Here is a 19,690-nt window from a genome sequence, read left to right as displayed (position 1 = left end):
TTATAGTTTAGCTTTGAAGACCACAGTCCCCATTACACTGAATACACCCCTCCGGGACTGGGTCCTAAAGTTTCTCAGACCCCAGGTGGTTGCGGTAATCGCTGCCATAATCTTTCTACATGATTGTGTCGGCACAGTTCAAATAAAACTTCGGAGTTGTGTCATCTGCAACCGCTCTGATTGGACCGATCTCCAACCATGACGAGAAGGCCCACTTTCATGGAGGGGGACAGTTTGGCACTATGGTGCCTCTCACCGAATAGCAGTAAGACCAAGGAGATGGACATTCCCTCGTCCATAGTGCATGTCCACACCCTGTATGCAGTTTTAGTGCCCCCCCCCCCCCCATTTCTTACATTAGCTTAAATGGTTTTCAACAATGTACACACACCCGCACCGTTTTTTCATATGCTCATCATGTCTGTAAAGGCAGGAATCATCTGCTTTGCATATATAAACGATATTGGGCGAAACACCTAGTAGACAGCAGCACACTGCCAGAGTACACATATACACATAATGCAAAGGATCCATTACCGAGGTGGTTTACATGACTTTCAAATTCTACTGACGTCTACAAAGAAAACAAAGAGAAGTATGTAATGCTAGCAAAGTCGGTTTGTCAAGAGGCGAGTGTCCAGTTAAAATTTGATTAACATCATAATCTACTGATAGCCATCTAGCTGGCTAGACACTGTCCGGTAATAAGTAGACATCTTTGAGGGCCTGACAAGGACAACCCACACATCCACTCTGGTGCAGAAAGTTAGGCAGCAACTATCACCTGAGGCAGCTGAAAAAACTGGAAATCTGCTCTGCACTGCAAAAGACCTTCTGCAGCATTTCTGTGGGGTCTGTGCTTTCTGGGAGCATCACTGCCTGCTATGGCAGCTGCAGGACGGGGGACCACAGAGCTCTGCAGAGGGTGATATGGAGCGCTGAGGGAATCACCAGCACAGAATCACCAGGCACAGTGAGGTTACATAAATGTATAATGTAATAGATTCCCAAACTTGTGAAAATTAAACACTAGCAAACAAACAGAAAATTGTCGTATTAGCAATTTTACTGTGGAAATAAACCCATATATTCATTATAAAGTTAGACTACTTAAGATGAGCATGCCTACAAATGACAAAGAAGCTGACAAAAATGATGCAGATGTATTCCCTGGATGTCCTGGAAGCCCCCTCCCCCCTGTCTAATCACTACTCCTCCCACACCCCCCAACCTGTCTCTACAGTAAGCTTGGGCAGGATTATTACCTTAATACTGGCTAAGGCTGCGCTACACACTCTATCCACCTCTCTAAAGAGAGCCCCAATCATCACAGGTATCTTACATTGTTACATAATAGATCTGCCACTGAACACTGTGTGTGTAATTTATCTTCATTAACATTGCAATTTTCTTAATAGTACACACAAACTGTTAAATAGAGTTTATTAAAATAAAAAAAGCCTTTGAAAGAAATTTTGTATTGTTCCATGCAGATTCTTTGTTTCCAAAATCAATTTTAAATGTCTTCAGCAAGATACAGTCAAGTTACAATTACATTAATAATTAGTACAGGGTACCCTAGATGTTCTTGGCTTTGGCTTGACTAATGTGGACTCAAACACGTTATTAGGGAACGGAGTCTGTATCTCGGATTACTTCACCTGGTCCAGTCATATATAGAATCATATATCTAAAGCCTGGCATCTGCTGTACCATCTTAGGCAGCTGAGGTGGTTCAAGGTTTCACCAGGCAACTACTCTGGACCATCAGAGCGCATCCTAACCATGGGAATCACAGACTGGTTTGGTAATTGCTCTGTCTTGGACCATAAAGCTCTGAAGGCGGCGGTACATTACGCTCCCTGTATAAGGAAGGCAGATCTTTTAGATTAGATGGTGCAGGAGGAGAGCTGCCAAAATCAGCAGGGACACATCATTCCCTAACAACTACCACTTTATCAGGAAGAGGCCTGGAAAGCACTTCATCAGTCTCTTGGTTAGAACTGAAAGGCTCAGGAGAAACTTCTAACCTCAGGCTGTCAGATTACTTACAACCCCTACGTCAGTCATAATTTAGCACTCGCTCTGTACCCATGCATCACACATTTTTATTTATTTGGGGAGCGCTGTGTTACTCAGCGTGTGATGACTTGTGCCCATGATCAGAGGGTCACGGGTTCAAATCCTGGGGCCAGCAGATTGATGCTGCTGTCGAGCCCTCTGAGCCAGGCCCTAAAACCCTAGCTCCAGGGCCGCTGCATGAGGGCCAACCCTGCACTGTGACCCCAAAACTTGCTCTCACCTGTATTTGTGTCTGTGTGTCTCAAGGAGTGCAAGATGGAATAGGTGAAAAGAGAATTTTATCACATGGATCAATAAAATATCAACTATTGCTCATCTATTCCACTCATGTTATGTTGCACATCTCAGCTTTTCTTTCTTTTCTTTTTTCAGTATAATTTGAATAATTTTTTGGTATATCCTTATCAAATTATTATTATTATTTTTGTTTTGTTCTTTTTTATCATTACCTTATGTGTTATGGCAGAGTTGACGCCCTTTCATTTCTCTGCAGCTATAGTCTGATTATATACTTTGAGGTGACAAATAAAAATTCTTCAATCAACACTCATTTCCTCAACATTAGAATTGTTAAAGAGCAAAATATTTTAAAATTCAAAGGCATAAAATCATTGCAGTTTCTCGCTCTCCCTTGTTCTCCCGCACACCTGGTAAGCTGATGCCAACACCATTCAGCTTAAATTTCCACCTACAGGAGGATGCTGGCCTGACACTCTCTCACAAAATAGCAAAAAGAGCTGGTCCCAGCTAACAGCAGGGCCATGGTCTGAATCTCTGATACAATTAAGCTCAGTCTGTATGGAAACGGAGGGTAACAAAAACACTAACAAAATGCAGCAGGGAAGGCAAATTAAAAATTTCAAAACAAAAGCAGATCCTGTGTTGAGCTGGGCAATTAATCGAATTTTAATTTAATTATTTTGGCTTCCGATGATTATCAAAACAAAATATTTGAGATGAAAGTATTATTGTGCCCCATTTTGTTTTCCAATGATGCTCCCATTTTGTCTTGAGTTACAAGACAAAATGGGTCCAGCACACCCCATTCCAGCTCCATTCCAGCCCCTTTTTATTTGTTTCTCACTTGAATTATATTTAGAGTTCAAGGAAATTCACACATTTAAAAGACAAGTATTTTTTCTAAAGTTTCAATAAACTTATCAATAATTGTTTTCAAAGTCAATTGTATAATTGTGTAAAGAATTGTGATCTCATTACAGAGCAAAATAATTGCGATTGTGGTTTCTGCCATAATCAAGCAAACCCTAATCCTATTTTCATTTTTAAGAGAAGACAGTAATGTAAAGTCAAACTAGAAATTAATTCATAGAAGGCACTGGCCGGTAGCTACATTTTCAGCACCTAAGCATTTCCAGGCTAAGCTCCCGAGCCACAGTGATCTGAACAATCACAAACGCAGCCATGCAACTGAAAGTTCAGCTTGACAAAAACCATCAAGAAGGGAGTTAACGTCTTAACCTCTGCATTCACCACAGTTTTGGAGAGTCAAGAGTGCATAAATACCATTTAATTGCTTACCTTTTGCACTTCTGCCTGAGTCCTCCAGTTGACCTAGGTGAAGTCATTGCTATGCGAAAAAAATGATAGACAAGGAGAAAGGTGCTAATCTCACGGCTTCACACCTCACTGTCTACCTGCCTAAACAGGGTCTTAGGTTAATTCTACCCCTGGGCTCCTTGGTTAACAACCATACATAAACTGGTTGCTGAACTTTTCAAGCCTTTGAGCAAGAACTGTAAATTTGTACAGTCATGATGTATAATTTGCACTTTGTTTCGGTTCACATGTGAGAAACACGGTCATAAAAGCGACAGACATTGAAATCCCCAGTAATGTGAGGCAGAATTTCAATGAAAGGCCATTCTCAGCTGCCATTCTGTACTGGCACACAGCTTTGCAGCCTGATTTTTATAGTAAGAACTAATTCTGAGGGCTTCTTCCAGAAGGTTCCCTGATGGTATCAACGGCTGATGAGACTGCACTAAAGGCGCTTTCTCACCAAAGTTCGGGAACTTGGTTACCGGATCCACGTTCCTGGGAACCTTTCGCGTTCCTGGACACTTTTGTATGTCGTGTTCCACACAGCAGGAATTTTGTGCTAAATAAGCATGGGAGGCACAAAAAGCTCATAGGATAAACTTCACACATAATTTCAATCTGAACCTATATTGCCACCCTAAAACAGTGGAGGATGAACACATTGTTTTGGTAGCTACTGGGGGGATCGATTGTGCAGTCCAAAAATAGGGGACATTTTATTTATATACTCTACATTTATAATTTATTATTAAATCTGGCCAGAAGATCGAACGTTTGTTTCCCACAGAATAACAGAACCATGTAACATTATTCTACTAATAGGCACTGGCAGGTTTCACCACCGGCACTGGCAATATTAGACAGAAGTATGTCAACTGTCGATTGAATTTTACAGTGCAGAAACATGGAGACACAAGCAAAAAAATGTATTCATGAAAACAATGTAATTCCGTTACAAAAATAATTCCATCGGCTCAAATTTTTGCTCCGGTACTTTTATTCCCTTTTATTTCCTTGCATCTCCGCATAAGTTAGCGCCGGTGGTCAACCAATGAACAACGTTTATCACTATTAGGCCCACCCAGTAATTCTTGGTCAAGCGAAAAGTAACTTCTCTGGAGTAGGGACTACAAAAAAGGTTCAGGAACTGCCTCCAAGGAACTAAAAATTCCTGCAGTGTGAACGCAAGAGAAGTTACTGGTTCTTGATAGGGTTCCAGTGGGAAAGCGCCTTATATTCCTTTATTGTCATTCAGAATAGCTCCACAATGCAAATACCCGTTGTTGCCACAAAGCACCACTCTGAGGTGAGGCTGTCAGTCTCATGTCAGAGGGCTTGTCTTGCTACGGATAGAATTGCGATTATCACTTAGTTGCCACAAGCTGAAAGCTCCCCAGGCCTCATCTTCAGAGGGAGGGGGAGTAAGCATTCACGTGCCAAATGATCGTCAGTGGATCTGATCTCCGCCCTTGTCAGAGGACTGAGCCAGTAGAAACATGGCTGAAACACGCAGAGTAAGCAGGCCTTCCCAGGTGCCCAAGGGAAAGTCAGCAAGATGGCAGCTTCCATCATTTGGAGTGAAACTCTGCGAGCCGCAGGCTGTTCTGGGGATGGTAGCATGACAGTTTGCTGCACAGTGCTGGCCAATCACAGCAGCGCCAGAGGATAGGCCTTATGTAATCATGTTGGGAGTGGACCAACTTTTTTTTTTCTTCTTCTTCATGGAAAATCCCCCTTTTGCCAATGGCTGAAGGGACTCTGACATCTCGTATTTATACACCTTTTAAAAGACAAAAGCAACCTGCCATAGAATTCAGTGTAACTAACCTGGCGCTGGCCCATTCACTAGGGTTGCGACTCTCTAGGAACCTCACAGTTCAATTCGATGCAATGATAAAATGATTATTGATGCTTCTTGATGCATATTTTCTTCTATCCAGGATTTCTTTTTTCCTCACTTGGAACTTTCAAAGGAAAGTATTTGTAATGATCCATAATGAATTTATTTCCAATATCTTTTATTGATAAAACAGAGGAAAGAGATGTGGCAAGTCAACTGGAAGGTTACATTAGCCAGCATATAACTCAGCACTGCAAAAAAAAATTAAAAAAATGTGTGCCTGTAGCAGCATATACTTGTAGTAAACAAATACTTTCATACAAAAATAATGCTTGTGGACGTAAAGGCGACTTCAGCCACTCATCAGTGATAAAATCTTCCAGATGTGATGTTGCCTCTTGACTCCTAAGTGCACAACATAGTGCAAAAGCCCTGGTTCTCAATGACTGAATACAGACGCAAATCTTCGGCTATAAAACTTGCGAGAGAGTTTGTAATTTGCTTCGCCCTTTCTGAGCTGGGTGGAAGCTTTGACAGCACCTTCTCCATGGTCTTCCATTTGGCAGCAACCACAACTGGGTGTTTTTCTTCCTCCTCTGGGTGGAAACGCATAATACGGTTTCTTATGTTTCACGCGTTTCCAAAATATTTTAGTTTAGTTTGACACAACTGGCATACAGTGTGGCTCTTGTCCAGGTCCTTTTCCCCTTCACCTTCACAGAAGTCAAAGTGCTCCCTGACACTAGCTTTTAATGCAGAGGGTGCCGGTGGGATTTCTCGCACAGCCATCTTCTGTCTCAGTTATGTGCAAGGGTGCTGACCAGGCGCTGCACTTCCGTACTTCCGAGTTCCGCCTTCTGTCAACATTACGTTATTAATTAACATTTAGAAAATCGATTCTTGGCATTGGTAAATCGATTCAGAATTGTCTGCATCCCAATGCATCTAACAATCGATTTTTTTCTCCCCCCCCGTACCATGGGCCGGTCCGCAGCTGAGCTACGGCCGTGTGTCCCCCCCCCCATACAGCAATGACCTGGTGCTGGCTCACTCGCCATGAACCAGTCTTCACTTCAGCTACGGGTGTGTGTCCTTCCTCACGTGGCACTGACATGGCACAACAACATGTAACCCCCCTCTGCCCCAGGAAGCAATACATCATTTTTAACACAAGTTCCAGTGGGAGGCAACTTAGACCAAGAGAAAAAGCAAAATACAACACAAGAGAAATTTATATATTACTGAGTACCTCACTTAGTCTTTTAATGAACAGTCGGAAAATCAAAGACAATCAGCATGACCAGAACTAAACCGTTACAGCACATGACTGTGTGGTTCGAGCTGGTTTTGTACAAGACCCACTGCTGCTTTAGCAGGAGATTAGCAGCCCTGCTGATACCTCTAGGCCTTTGAAGTCAGACCATCATACCTGCCGCTGCAGCAGTGGGAACTAGACTGGTGTCAACTCTAATCAGGGTGCTTGTCTCAATATAGCCAAATACAGCCCCTGCTAATTGGCCCAATTGAGGATTATACCGTCTTTCTGAGGATTCAAGACAATAATTTAGTCAAATGGCTCTTTTTAAATCTCTAATTAACATGCCTCTCTTTAAACAAAATTGGATTAGACAGACTTTTTTTGTTTATGGATTTTTCCTTTTATAAAGCTCTACGCGGAAAACTGTCCGGAGAATAAAGAAACACTGATTTGGTTGTAGCATGAAGGTAACCCTTAAGATTACTCAAACTGCTGTCATGTAATTTCAAGCTTCAATATCAACGAACAGATGAAAAAAAATGTCACGCTTCTGAAAGTGTACACTTAGATTAGTTTGCATGTCGGCCTGCTTATTGGGGTTCCTCAAGAAGGACGGTGTTGAGTACACAGCAAACGCAAAACTAGCACCTACCGAAACCAGTGTTAGATCTATTCAACGTACTTAAGGAAAGTGGTACAATGTTTTAATCAGGGAAGAGCGGCCCTCGGCCTTCACCGCCACTCGACAGGCGGAGGCCCGGAAGTCCGCGGCATAGGACTCCGAATGCACCTTTCAAGGGCCGCAAGTCCCCCTTTCATCCCTTTCAGCTAAATGACTGTCTCACTCCATAATGGCTCAAACCCACCACAAAAAGGGGAAAAAAACCTGAGACAAAACCTATGGCAATGTGCTACTGCAATATAACACAGCCTTAAAGGCCGACAATGAGGAGCCGAATCACTTTCAACTTCAGCGCGCTTTTGCAAGCAGTAATTAAAAGAGCATTGCGACTAAGCACCTTGGTTTTATGGGCCTTATAAATCTGCTGTTAAGTGGCTATTAAGAGGTGAGGGCTGGGATAGAAGAAGCGACTGCACTCAGCACAGAGGATGACCTGCCGGAAACAATGAGCCCTGCGATTAACTATTAACAGGCTCCGCGTGACACGGCGAGGGCCCGGGGGCCGTAATGCCTGCTAACTGGGGGAGGCTCTGTGATTTGTCACAGGACGGGATTCTAGTTGATTTATTGTTCTGGGGCAGAGGGCGAAAAAATTCTGAACACTCCAGTGGGGGTGGGGGGGGACCTGTAGGTTGCATAATCAAGTGGTTAGTTACAAAGGCCAGCGGGTCAGGCAGGACCAGACCCACCCTCCCAGGATAGGGGATAGGTTTGGTGAGGCTCGTGGATCATCTCAAACCATGGGCATAGCGCAGTGAGGATCAGTCCTGATACAAACCCCCCATGTACCCAGAGGGGGGGTGTCGGGACCTCCACGGCAACCACAAACTCAAAGCGAACCATGAGCATCAATTGGGAACACAGGAAGAGGAGTCACAAGCGCGCATGACATCATCAATTGGGAACAATGGAGGAAGAACCAGGAGTGCGAGTGATATCAATGAGGAACATGGGAAGAGGAGCCACGAATGCCAGTGACATCATTAATCGGGAGCATGGGAAGAGGAGCCACGAATGTGCATGACATCATCAATCAGGAGCATGGGAAGAGGAGCCACAATTGCACATGACATCATCAACCCAGTGAACACGGGAAACGGCAGAGAGGATCCACCATCAGGAGAGGTATGGAAGAAGAGTGCTGCTCTGATGACATCATCAACAAGAACCCACATGACCTTAGATACTGCTCAAAGCCCTTAATGCTATAAACGAAATAATTGAATTGCCATAAACACAATGACCCAACAAGCACTGAACACAAACAGCTTGAAGTATATAAGAATGTGCACTTGCTGGCTTAACCTTCATTAAGCAGTTTTCATATTCACAACATGATCATTTATATTCATATTTAGATTCTATGCATTGATGTTTATGTGCATTTTGTAAATCATAAACACAATAAATAAGGGAAACACATAATATTCCCATATAACTAAATGTTACTTCCCTTTGGTTTTAATTATGCTGAAATACCAACACTTTCACACTGCACTCTGAAAAAATAAACTTATTTCAACATTTAATCAATACTCTCCCCTTTTAATTTGAAGCCAATAACAGAGAATGATCAATCCATATGTTTGCATGTACATTTTTTCGAAGTATAATGAATCCAAAATTCAATACATATAGATTAGCATTTAATGGCTGTTCTGCGATCATCCTGATTTACTTCACTTTCCCTCCAAAAATCGCTTAGAGGCCACAGTTTGTGACAAATGCTCTGCATCATATCATCTGTCAATGGAAATCAGCAGTACACATCCCAAAATAATAAAATAGCGAGTACACCGGAGGTATCCCATGGTTTCGACAAAACGCGCGCCTGTGCATGTGAGCGCGTGAATACCCTTGACACCGTTTTTGCTCGGCTGCACAAACAGACAGGCGGCCCACCTCTATGGAGAACTGCTTCCTCTTCAGCTTAAAAGCCAGATCCTTTGTGTCAGGGGCTTCACACACCAGGCAGTTGAGATGAGGTGTCTGCTTCACGTGCAGGAGACCTTGTGAAGACAAAAGGGAAATTAGGGACGACTCAGTGCCACTGGAAACCCAGATGAGTAAACTTGACTTGCGGGGACTCAGCAAAAATTTCCAAAGTCCGTGGCCGTCCCTGCGCCAGCTCCCCCCCATTCCACCCCACACAGCGAGTTCAACACTTGAAGAAATGAAGAAAATGTCGCGATTATGCTCATGTAATGAAGCAGAACAAGATAAACAACAATTCGGGGGGGGGGGGGAGGGAGTGCTCCCGGTGCTGGTCATTACTCCCCCCCTCCCCTGAGGCACACGGTACGCGAATTCGGCTGTCACCTCGCACGCTGCCCACTGTTTTGCTGGCCTCTGGTTTATTTTATTAGTTGCACCAGTGGGCAGAGACCAAAACACAGTGTGGATTGGGGGGGGGGGGGCACCCATCTCATAGGGGCTCAACCACACAAACTTCAAGGCTCTGCATTCCACTGCCACCCCTTTGCAAATGTGAGGCAGAATATAGCAGAAGAAAGGAAAGGAGTAGGAGAGGTGGGAAAGAGCAGGATTGGAGGGGCAGAAGAGGGGAAAAAGGGAGAGGTAGAAGAGGCAGGAAAGGAAGAAGGGGCAGGAGAAAGGGAGAGGCAGGAAAAGGGGATAGAGGGGAGAGGCAGGAAAAGGGGATAGAGGGGAGAGGCAGGAGAGGGGGGAAAGGGGGAAGAAGCAGAAGCGTGAGAGAGGTGGGAGACGGGAATAAGGCAAGAAAGGGGGAAGGGACAAAAGATAGGGAGAGGCAGAAGAGGGGAAAATGGGGGAGAGGCAAGCGAGGAGGAAAGGGCAGGAGAGAGGGAAGGGGCAGAAGAAGAGTGTCAGAAAAGGGGAAAAAGGGGGAGAGGCAAGAGAGGAGGAAAGGGCAGGAGTGGGGAAAAGGTTGGAATAAGGGGTAGTGGGGGAAGAGGCAGAAGAGGGCAAAAAGGGGAAAAAGGGGGAGAGGATAAGGGGGGGGAGATGCAAGAGAGGAGGAAGGGGCAGAAGAGAAAAGGGGGGAGAAGGAGTAGTAGAAGGAGAGGCAGGAGAGGAGGAGAGGCAGAAGTAGGGGAAGAGGAAATAGAAGAAAGAGCAAGGGAAGGGGCAGGAGAGGGGGGAAGAGGCAGGAGGAGGGGGAGAGGGGCATGATGCAGCCTTTTTAAAAGGGGCCAGCCAATGACTGCCCTAGATTACTAGAGTGTTTGGCCAGGTCTGTGTGCTGCACTGTTTCATCTGGGCCCGAATGCCTGTGACAGGGAGCCCAACATGTTCCATGGAGCCCTGAGCTGCGGCTTACAGAAAAAAGCCCCTGAGAAAAGCAGGGCAGCACAGACAGCTCGCAGAAGGACAGTTACATAAGCGACTGCCGGAGCTCCTGCATTTACTCAGAACTGGACACCATCTCTGTCTAAATGGCTTGTTTTAGGATTGTTTTTTGTTTGTAAAAACACTAACAGCATATTGTAAATCTATTAAAATATGAATATATAAAAATAATACATCTATAAAAATGATTTTAGACAAAAAATGCAATTTAATATAATACAAAAGGTTAACATTTGCTAATATTAGTGAGAATGAAAGCGCTCATCTCAAACAGCCCATTTTAGTTTTTTTTTATTTGCATTCCACTAGTATTTTATTTTTCAAATTACTGAATTTGAACTTCATTCAACTTTAGTAAACTTTAAACTAAAAGAAAAAACTGCAAGACAAGGAGTCGTGTTTATGCAGTATGATAAAAGCTAACTGCCTGTTCTTTCCACACTATACCGCCCAGCCTTCCACACTGTGCAGCAAAAAAAAAACAAACAAAACAAACAAATAATAAATAAATAAAACAAAAATCAAGTGTGTGTGCGTGCGTGGGGGGGGGGACATTATGCTAAAATTATCCCTCCTGCTTGAAGTGGCCGTTACGAGCAGCAGCACAGAGACACAGGCCACTGGGCACGTCTCCACCGCGTGTTACATTTTAATGTCTTTTTATTGCGAGATTTCGGCAACACGGAGCTGTGAAGTTGAGCCCGGTTCAGGTATCGACCGTGCAGCGCCCGTCCCGGCCCGGCCCCGAAGCAGCCCCAGCTCACGCGGCGCCCTGCCGCCGGGCAGCACGTCTGATTGAGCAGCGTCACGCTAAGCAGCCCTGACAACATGTCAGAAGCTGGCGTGTTTTCTCCTCAGCACTAATGCACTTTTTGTATGGGAGAGGAGCTCTGTCCACTTCTGAATGGCTGAAACGAGGAAGAGTGGGGGTGGGAAAGAGGCTGGAGCGGCAGAGGGGGGGCTTTCGGGGCCGGCACAGAAACACAGATTTACAGATAAAACAGAAATCAGAGGCCACTGCAGCTTCAGGTCAGTGTGGAGGGTGTCTGACAGCAGGGCCTGTTTGTGTGTGTGTGCACGACTTTGTACACATCATCCTGAAATTCTGACAGTAAAATGAATGCGCCCGTCACCTTCCTCATGAACGAGCACCTGCCAGCGTATTTCTGCCTGTATGTGTGTGGGGAGAGCAGGGTCTCCTACCGTGATAATCCTTGTAGAGAGGGTTGGTCTCTCTCTCAGAACCTCTGAATGATTCAAGAGCAATGGCCGTATCACACAGCCTGGTTACACGGTCCATAATTGCTCTGTTCTGTAAAACACAGAAAGGGAGAGGCAGACTGAAGTAGCACACAGGTAATTAAAGCCCTCCTAAAGAGCTGTCAGTAGGCCGTCAGCAATAAAATTAAATTAGGTCATCATTATCTTAGCATTGGGGGGGGGGCATGACAAACACACACTCAGCTTCACTGATCCATGAGCGGCATCAGCAAGGTGTACAGAAGAGACTTATATCCATGTCAGCTGTCTGCATGCTGCGTGTGCGTTTTGCCAGAGCCGTGGCCTCAATTAAAACTCGGAAAATCACACAATTCACACACGCATGGATGCAGGCCGCTCCCCAGGCTCTCGGTCTCAGCGGTGGGGTGACACTGGGAGAACCTGGGGACAGGGCTTGTGAGGCAGGCCCACACGCTGCTAACCTGGGGGGGGGGGCGGTTCCCATCACAGACATGGCCCACAGTTCACATGGCGAACCCCACCCATCACAGGCATCTGTCTCTGTGCTCATGTTCCCCACCACCCATCACAGGCATCTGTCTCTGTGCTCACACCCCCCACCCATCACAGGCATCTGTCTCTGTGCTCATGTCCCCCCCCACCCATCACAGGCATCTGTCTCTGTGCTCACACCCCCCCACCCATCACAGGCATCTCTCTCTGTGCTCATGTTCCCCCCCACCCATCACAGGCATCTGTCTCTGTGCTCACACCCCCCCACCCATCACAGACATCTCTCCCTGTGCTCATGTTCCCCCCCACCCATCACAGACATCTCTCCCTGTGCTCATGTTCCCCCCCACCCATCACAGGCATCTGTCTCTGTGCTCACACTCCCCACTCATCACAGACATCTCTCTCTGTGCTCACACTCCCCACCCATCACAGACATCTCTCTCTGTGCTCACACTCCCCACCCATCACAGGCATCTGTCTCTGTGCTCACACCCCCCCACCCATCATAGACATCTCTCTCTGTGCTCACACTCCCCACCCATCACAGACATCTGTCTCTGTGCTCACACCCCCCCACCCATCACAGACATCTCTCCCTATGCTCATGTTCCCCCCCACCCATCACAGACATCTCTCTGTGCTCATGTTCCCCACCACCCATCACAGACATCTGTCTCTGTGCTCACACTCCCCACCCATCACAGACATCTGTCTCTGTGCTCACCCCCCCCACCCTCCCCCATCACAGACATCTCTCTCTGTGCTCACACTCCCCACCCATCACAGACATCTGTCTCTGTGCTCACACCCCCCACCCTCCCCCATCACAGACATCTCTCTCTGTGCTCACACCCCCCACCCTCCCCCATCACAGACATCTCTCTCTGCGCTCACACCCCCCACCCTCCCCCATCACAGACATCTCTCTCTGCGCCAGCCCCCCACCTGGTGCTGACCCCGCTGACTGTGTCTAATTGACTGCTAGATGGTCATGAGAAGATCCCAGGCTGTCATTTCCCCTCAAGTACAATGTTGCTCATGATCAGTCATTAAAGAAGCAAACCAAAGCCCCAAAACCGGAATGTCCGCTGCTTTAACACACGTCACTTTAAATGCTGCATGGATACCCTGATAAATTTGAATGTTTTATTAATGATGCTTCCATGCACATACAGGGAGTGCAAAGGCAGACCTCAAAAACACTGTACACACAGTGCAAACCATGGAAATATACAATAAAACGTGCCTTTATGAGTCACTGCTCTGGGTGTGTGAGCATATGTGTGCGTGGCCTGTGTCAGACCGTGGGGGTGGGATTTCAGAGCAAGTTGAGGTCTGATCCCATTCAAAATAGTGGTATAAACGACACTTGAAGGGAGCAGTCAGCTGTTTGCGCTCCTGAAGATTTAAATCTGCTTAAGCTAATCCTGTGCTCCATCGGAGATGACAGGCTGACAGGGCAAGCAGACAGCCAGACCCGGCTCCAGATGGAGGTCTGGCCAGGAAAGGACACGGGCAGGTGGGATGGTGCCGGGACCGAGCGAGCCAGAGAGGAAGGCAGGAGAGTGCTCCCTCTGCTGGTCAGGTCGTCCGATGCTCTGTCACTAGCACCGAGGCCGAGAAACCTTTATTATTCATAAGTCTCCTCTTCAATATTTTACATACTTCCCATCTCCTTACTAGCAGCCCAGGCCTAATGCAATTTTAATAACAAAATCTTTTTTGTCCTACTTTAAAACACACTTGCGACGTCGTCTCATTACAGCGAGCCGCTGTGCAGGAGACTGCAGACATCACAGTGACAAACCCAGCCACCCTGCACTCAACCAGGCCTGGAATAATCGACACAAACCTTACAGGTAGTAAGCATGCCATTTTGGTTCATTTTGATTCATACTCACAGACAATAAAAGGGTTATGCTTTATTTTTTTGTTTTGACGTGATGTATTTATTAAGCCACAATTAAATAACTGGCAATACATTTGGTTCATTTAACCTGTAGCACACTTGTGGCCACTACGGCGTGAGCTCAGACACTCGATGGCGAATAGACTGGCTAAAGCCGTAAGCCATACAAAGCGCTGCCTAAATGGCGACTAGCGGGGCCGCCTGAGTAAGTCGGCGGCATCGCTGCCTTCTGTCCCAGCCCTTTGTGACCGGGCTCTTGGCCGCCCACCAGCTCCCAGAGCAGGGTGGAGGAGCTCCTTTCCCCCACTGTTCCCATCTGAAACCTGGCTGCCGACAGGCTCCCGCTCCAGCCCTTCCAGAAGGGTCCAGCCTAGGACACGTTGGCTGCCATTTGGTCGCCGTTCCCAGGTCCCCCCCGGACCGCTCCCTGCTCGAGGAGGAGAAGCATTGCCGGCTATTATTAAACCAGGAGGTCGGCTGCGGCACGGGCGAGTCAGAGGAAGCTTCCAGTTTACTGGGCTGATTAAAAATGAATTTGGGGCTGCATTAGTGCCACTGAGCTTTTTACTTTTCATTATTTCTCTTTACAGTGGACATAGCTGGGCTTCCTCTACATTTAATAACCGCTGAAAACTTCATATTAACAGTAGAGTAGGTCCACAAAGCTCATGATTCTGTTTATATCTGAAATTAAGTGCCAGTCGAAATGAGGTGCAAAAATTAACCAAAACAGTATTAACTATGCATCAGTATTCATTCATTTGCAGCACAGAAACATTTCATTCATTTTGCGATTGAAGGCCGGAGAGGCTGCCAGGGACACAGCCAGCGGTATTCCGATACACGGGTGCTTCCCCTCGGTGATCAGATTAGGGCTCGGATTTCGCTAATTACAAGGGCTTATCGATTTAGCGAGCGTTACGGGGCTGAGGCCCCCATGTGCATCTGTTGGGAGGGGCGTCAGGACTGCTCCCCGAGGGGGCTGCGTACAGGGGTTCCCTCCCTTCTGCTTACGGAGCAGTTGTGGCTGTGTTTGAACACTGGGCCGGCCCTAGCTCTCTGTCGGCTGCAGCAGCCAAGCCTCCATATGCCTCAGCAGATGCCTCCATCTCCACATTATGACCCCCATATAGGACAAGACTGGAGATGCCCGGGGAGCCGTCGGCGCGCACACAGACGTACAGTACGCACACACACACACGCACACACACAGTATACACACACATAGGCATATGCAGTACTCACAGATACACACAGTACACACACACACACTGAGTATACATACATATACGAACATGAATACACGCAAGTATACAGACACACATATACACTCACGTATACACACACATATAAATATGCACAGTACACACACACTCACTCACACGTATACAGACACACAAACAGGTGCAGGCAGTACAGACACACGTACACACAGACAGATGGGCATGCGCAGTACATACACACACATATAGTACACACACATATATACATACAGACAGCTACACACACACACAGAGGAAGACACATGCAGATACAAAGACACATGCACACACAACTCACATCCCCCATATGACTCTTTTTAGACAAGGCGTCAGCTCGACGATTTGCAGAGTGTTATCCGCATTCAGTCCAGCTTCAGGTCTCATATCTCAGAAAGATCCTTCTTTACTTAACTTCACCTGTTTTAACAGCCACTGTGAGATTTGCAAATGTAACTAACAGCAGAGACAATGAATCAAGTGAACGATTCCTAAAGAGATACCTCTACATGGTGAACTGCAACACGACACTGAGTCAAAACATACAAAACTGGCATAAGAAGAGACATAACATGCATGAGCAAGGCCTTCAACAGCCATGATGAACAGGCAGGGCCTTAGAGTGCTTATGTCCTCTGGCTGGTCCCCGTATGAGACTGGACTGCCCCCTGAAGCCAACCCTGACATTAGTTGGCAAGTCACAACGTGCCGCAGGGACTGGACCACCAGATCACTGCACTGTCAGTAAGCTGTGCTGCAGGGATCAGACAACTGGATCACTGCACTGTCAGCAAGCTGTGCTGCAGTGACTGGATCACCAGATCACTGCGCTGTCACTAAGCCGTGCTGCAAGAATCAGACCACAGGATCATGGCACTGTCACTAAGCCATGCCAATGGGATCAGACCACTGGCTCTCCACAGTGTCCCTAAGCTGTGCCACAGGGATCAAATCACTGGATCACTGCACTGCTCCTAAATGTATGCACATTAACAACAGATCTGCATTCTTCCCAGTACATCTGAACTTTCACTGTTTTTTTGTCATCCAGGGAAAACATCACCACATTAATATTGTAGGAGATTAATATTTAAAGATACCAAATGGAATATGGAGAATAACACATTGAATGGAAACACATTAGCCCTCATGAGAGAGACTAAATAAGGTTTATTCTTAGTGACTTTTCATTAGTGAATTTCCCAGAGGGAAACACCAAAGAACAGGGAAGCCCACACAGACACACACATGCTGACAGACACACAGACAAACAGACATGTATGCACGGAAACACACACACACAGGTTTGTAATTATATCTTTGTGGGGACTTCTCCATGCATTTCAATGGGTAAAACACAACATGATGATCTTAACCCCTACCTTAACCACAATTAACCAAACAGAATATGAAACTTTTGGCATTTTTATTTATTTTTGATTGCATTCACAGATCTTTGTGGGGGTCTGAAAAATTGGTTTTATTACATTGATGGGGGCATTTGGTAAGGTAATATAAACCTAATCCACACACACACACATGCACCTTTGCCTCTCCTCACTTCAGAAGACCTTGCTGCTGCTGCATTCATGACGAGGACATGCAGCACTTTTGAGATCTATGACACATGTGATGTACAGCATGCACTGAAAACATCACACTCACTCACTACAGGACAAAACATGAAGCTGTGCAAAGCTGGCAGAGCAAAGCGGCCGAGCACTGCGAGCGGGCAGCAACACTGCCCCCTCAGCTCTCTGGACCTGCACACTGCAGTGACAGAAAAACAAGAGAGCTGTTTAACAATGTGAACAGCTGGTGTCGTTAGGTATCCGGGTCCATCCTCTGGGCCCACAGGCCCGACTCATCCTCCCATCCTGCCATCCTCTCCAATTAACTATTAACATGGAGGGCTTTGCGTGGGCTCGGGGGGGCTCCTTAACAACTGCACAGCGGGGGCCCTGGGAAAAGAGGGTCACGGCTCCCCCTAATGACAGCTCACTTGCCACTCCTCCCTGCCCTGGGCCCGCTTCAACTTTAACCTTTTTTCCTTATAATTTTTTTTAAACAGGATGGGGGGGGGGGTAAAAAGACGATGTTTTGGCAGCAAAGGGGGAATCTGACAGGACAGTGGCTCCAGCCCTTCCTCCACCCCGCTTGGCGCCCCCCATCTCACCCCATCCCACTTTTTTCGCTCATCACTCATTTTTAAACCCTTAGAGCTCTCCTATTGGCTGCTGGGAAACAAGGTCAACTGGTAATCAGAGTCATTAGAAGCTGGCTGACATGAAAAGGCTGCAGTTGACATTCGTGTGTTAATCTAAAGACAGTCGAAATAAGGTGCTTTCTATTTTACAGACAGAATGAGATTTTGGATAAACAAGAAACACCTTCATGTTCAGACAGAATTTTATTATGATTACAATAAAAACCACTGGTATATTATTACCTACGGGTTAAGATAATCTTCACAGAAACAACTTAAAAAGATTATGTGGTTTTCCGCGGTCGTATTTTTAGCAGACGTGCCCAATTTTGCTAGGTGCACATACCGAACAAGAAGTGACAGTGCGGTCTGTGTGAGGCTTACCTGGATGAGGTGGGAGGGCACGGTGACCATGCAGGTGCAGAGTGACGAGCGCAGCAGGGCACGAAGGCCGTACAGGAAGCTGGTGAGGCTCGAAGCCTGGGTAGGCTTCTCCTCACAGCAGATATCATCAGCCCAAAGAGGAGAGCCCAGGGAGTGCAGGCCAATCCTCAGAATGTTCCTAGACTTCTGCTTAGAAGAAGCCCATCAGTCACCATGTGCAGCTGAACTGTGATGCTGTTTACAGGTCAGTTAGATCTTTAGCCTCAGGCTACTTTTTCTCGTAAATACGTTCTTACAGTGTCAAGTGCCATGCATCTGAGTCGTTTTCTACAGAAATATGACGGCACAACTCTTTCAATTTGCTCGTGCATATCTGCAGCTACATCTCACATCAAACAATAGTTCCACCACGGAGCCACTGGACTGGGCCACAATGAGACTGTGAGAAGCTGTCTAGACTGGCTTTCAAAATGTCTGACGACTTACAAAAGCGAGTCGCATTTTTGGCACATCAACAGGGCAAGGCGGCCGATTGCGTCTTAATGAGAGCCAAAGACGACCCAAAAAAAAAAAAAAAAAAGAGCAGAGAAGTGCCAAGTGGAGATCTCTCCAGGACAAGATGGTCTTCTGGGTTTTACAGTTTACAGTGCTGGCCACAGAGAAGATCGATACCTGAGCACATTCAGTTCGGACTCTTTTCTGCTTCATGAAATTATCAATATGGTCTGATTTAAGCCTGTCTCGACTTCAGGAACAATGCATTGTTTAAGCTTCAGTGATGGGGTAACAACATATCAGGCCTAGCATTTCCATACTGCTCTTCCCAACTTTAAGACAGGATCCTCAATAGGGGTTTATAACGCTCCACTTTGCTTTATTATGAAGGCCCAGCTGACATTATTTCAGGGGAAATTTGAGGCTAAAAGAGGCCAAAGCATGAACAGAAATAGTTAGGTGGACAGGAAGAACTATTTTGATGTATTCTCACATCCAAAATTAAATCTCATTCCACCAAAAGATCTCCCCATCGATCAGAACATGATGATGAAAGAGATCATACACAGCATAAACTTTGCTTTTAAGCTTTTAAGATATTCCCAGATATACTAGCTTAAACATGGTGTACAGAAAACTAAAGAATACATTAATTTTTCCTTTCTCAGTTTGTTTTTACAAACAAAACTCAAAACTGAAAATCAAGCTGCAGCATCTACGATAAATAAACCCTATTGTTTCTGTGCATTTCCAGCTCTGTGGTGTTTAGCTGGGATGGCACATTGCCTTCTGTCTCTCTCTCTCTCTGCTCTGCGTGTGTGTGTGTGTGTGTGGGGGGGGGGGGGGGGCTGTCAGTGTGGCTACAGAGGAGTTCTCTGGGTCCGGTGACACTGTGGGAACTGTTATGACATGCCTGTTGCCATGGTGACCTCAAGGGGGAAGAGGCGG

At 46.2% G+C, this 19,690-nt stretch overlaps 1 protein-coding gene across 2 annotated transcripts in view; it reads right to left on the bottom strand.

Annotated features, from left to right (window-relative positions):
- The window catches only part of elp4 (elongator acetyltransferase complex subunit 4), a 66,280-nt gene that overhangs the window by 27,628 nt on the left and 18,962 nt on the right, over window positions 1–19,690 (bottom strand). For both annotated transcript variants that reach the window (XM_023818369.2, XM_072718123.1), the window contains 3 exons: window positions 18,248–18,433; window positions 11,956–12,064; window positions 9,325–9,431 (listed from right to left, as the gene is read on the bottom strand). In XM_023818369.2, the coding sequence (XP_023674137.1) occupies window positions 9,325–9,431; window positions 11,956–12,064; window positions 18,248–18,433 (402 nt within the window). The remainder of the gene's footprint in view (window positions 1–9,324; window positions 9,432–11,955; window positions 12,065–18,247; window positions 18,434–19,690) is intronic.

The sequence above is a fragment of the Paramormyrops kingsleyae genome, chromosome 11 (genome assembly GCF_048594095.1).
Source record: "Paramormyrops kingsleyae isolate MSU_618 chromosome 11, PKINGS_0.4, whole genome shotgun sequence".
Lineage (NCBI taxonomy): Eukaryota > Metazoa > Chordata > Actinopteri > Osteoglossiformes > Mormyridae > Paramormyrops > Paramormyrops kingsleyae.
This window is presented reverse-complemented; position numbering and strand designations above follow the sequence as displayed.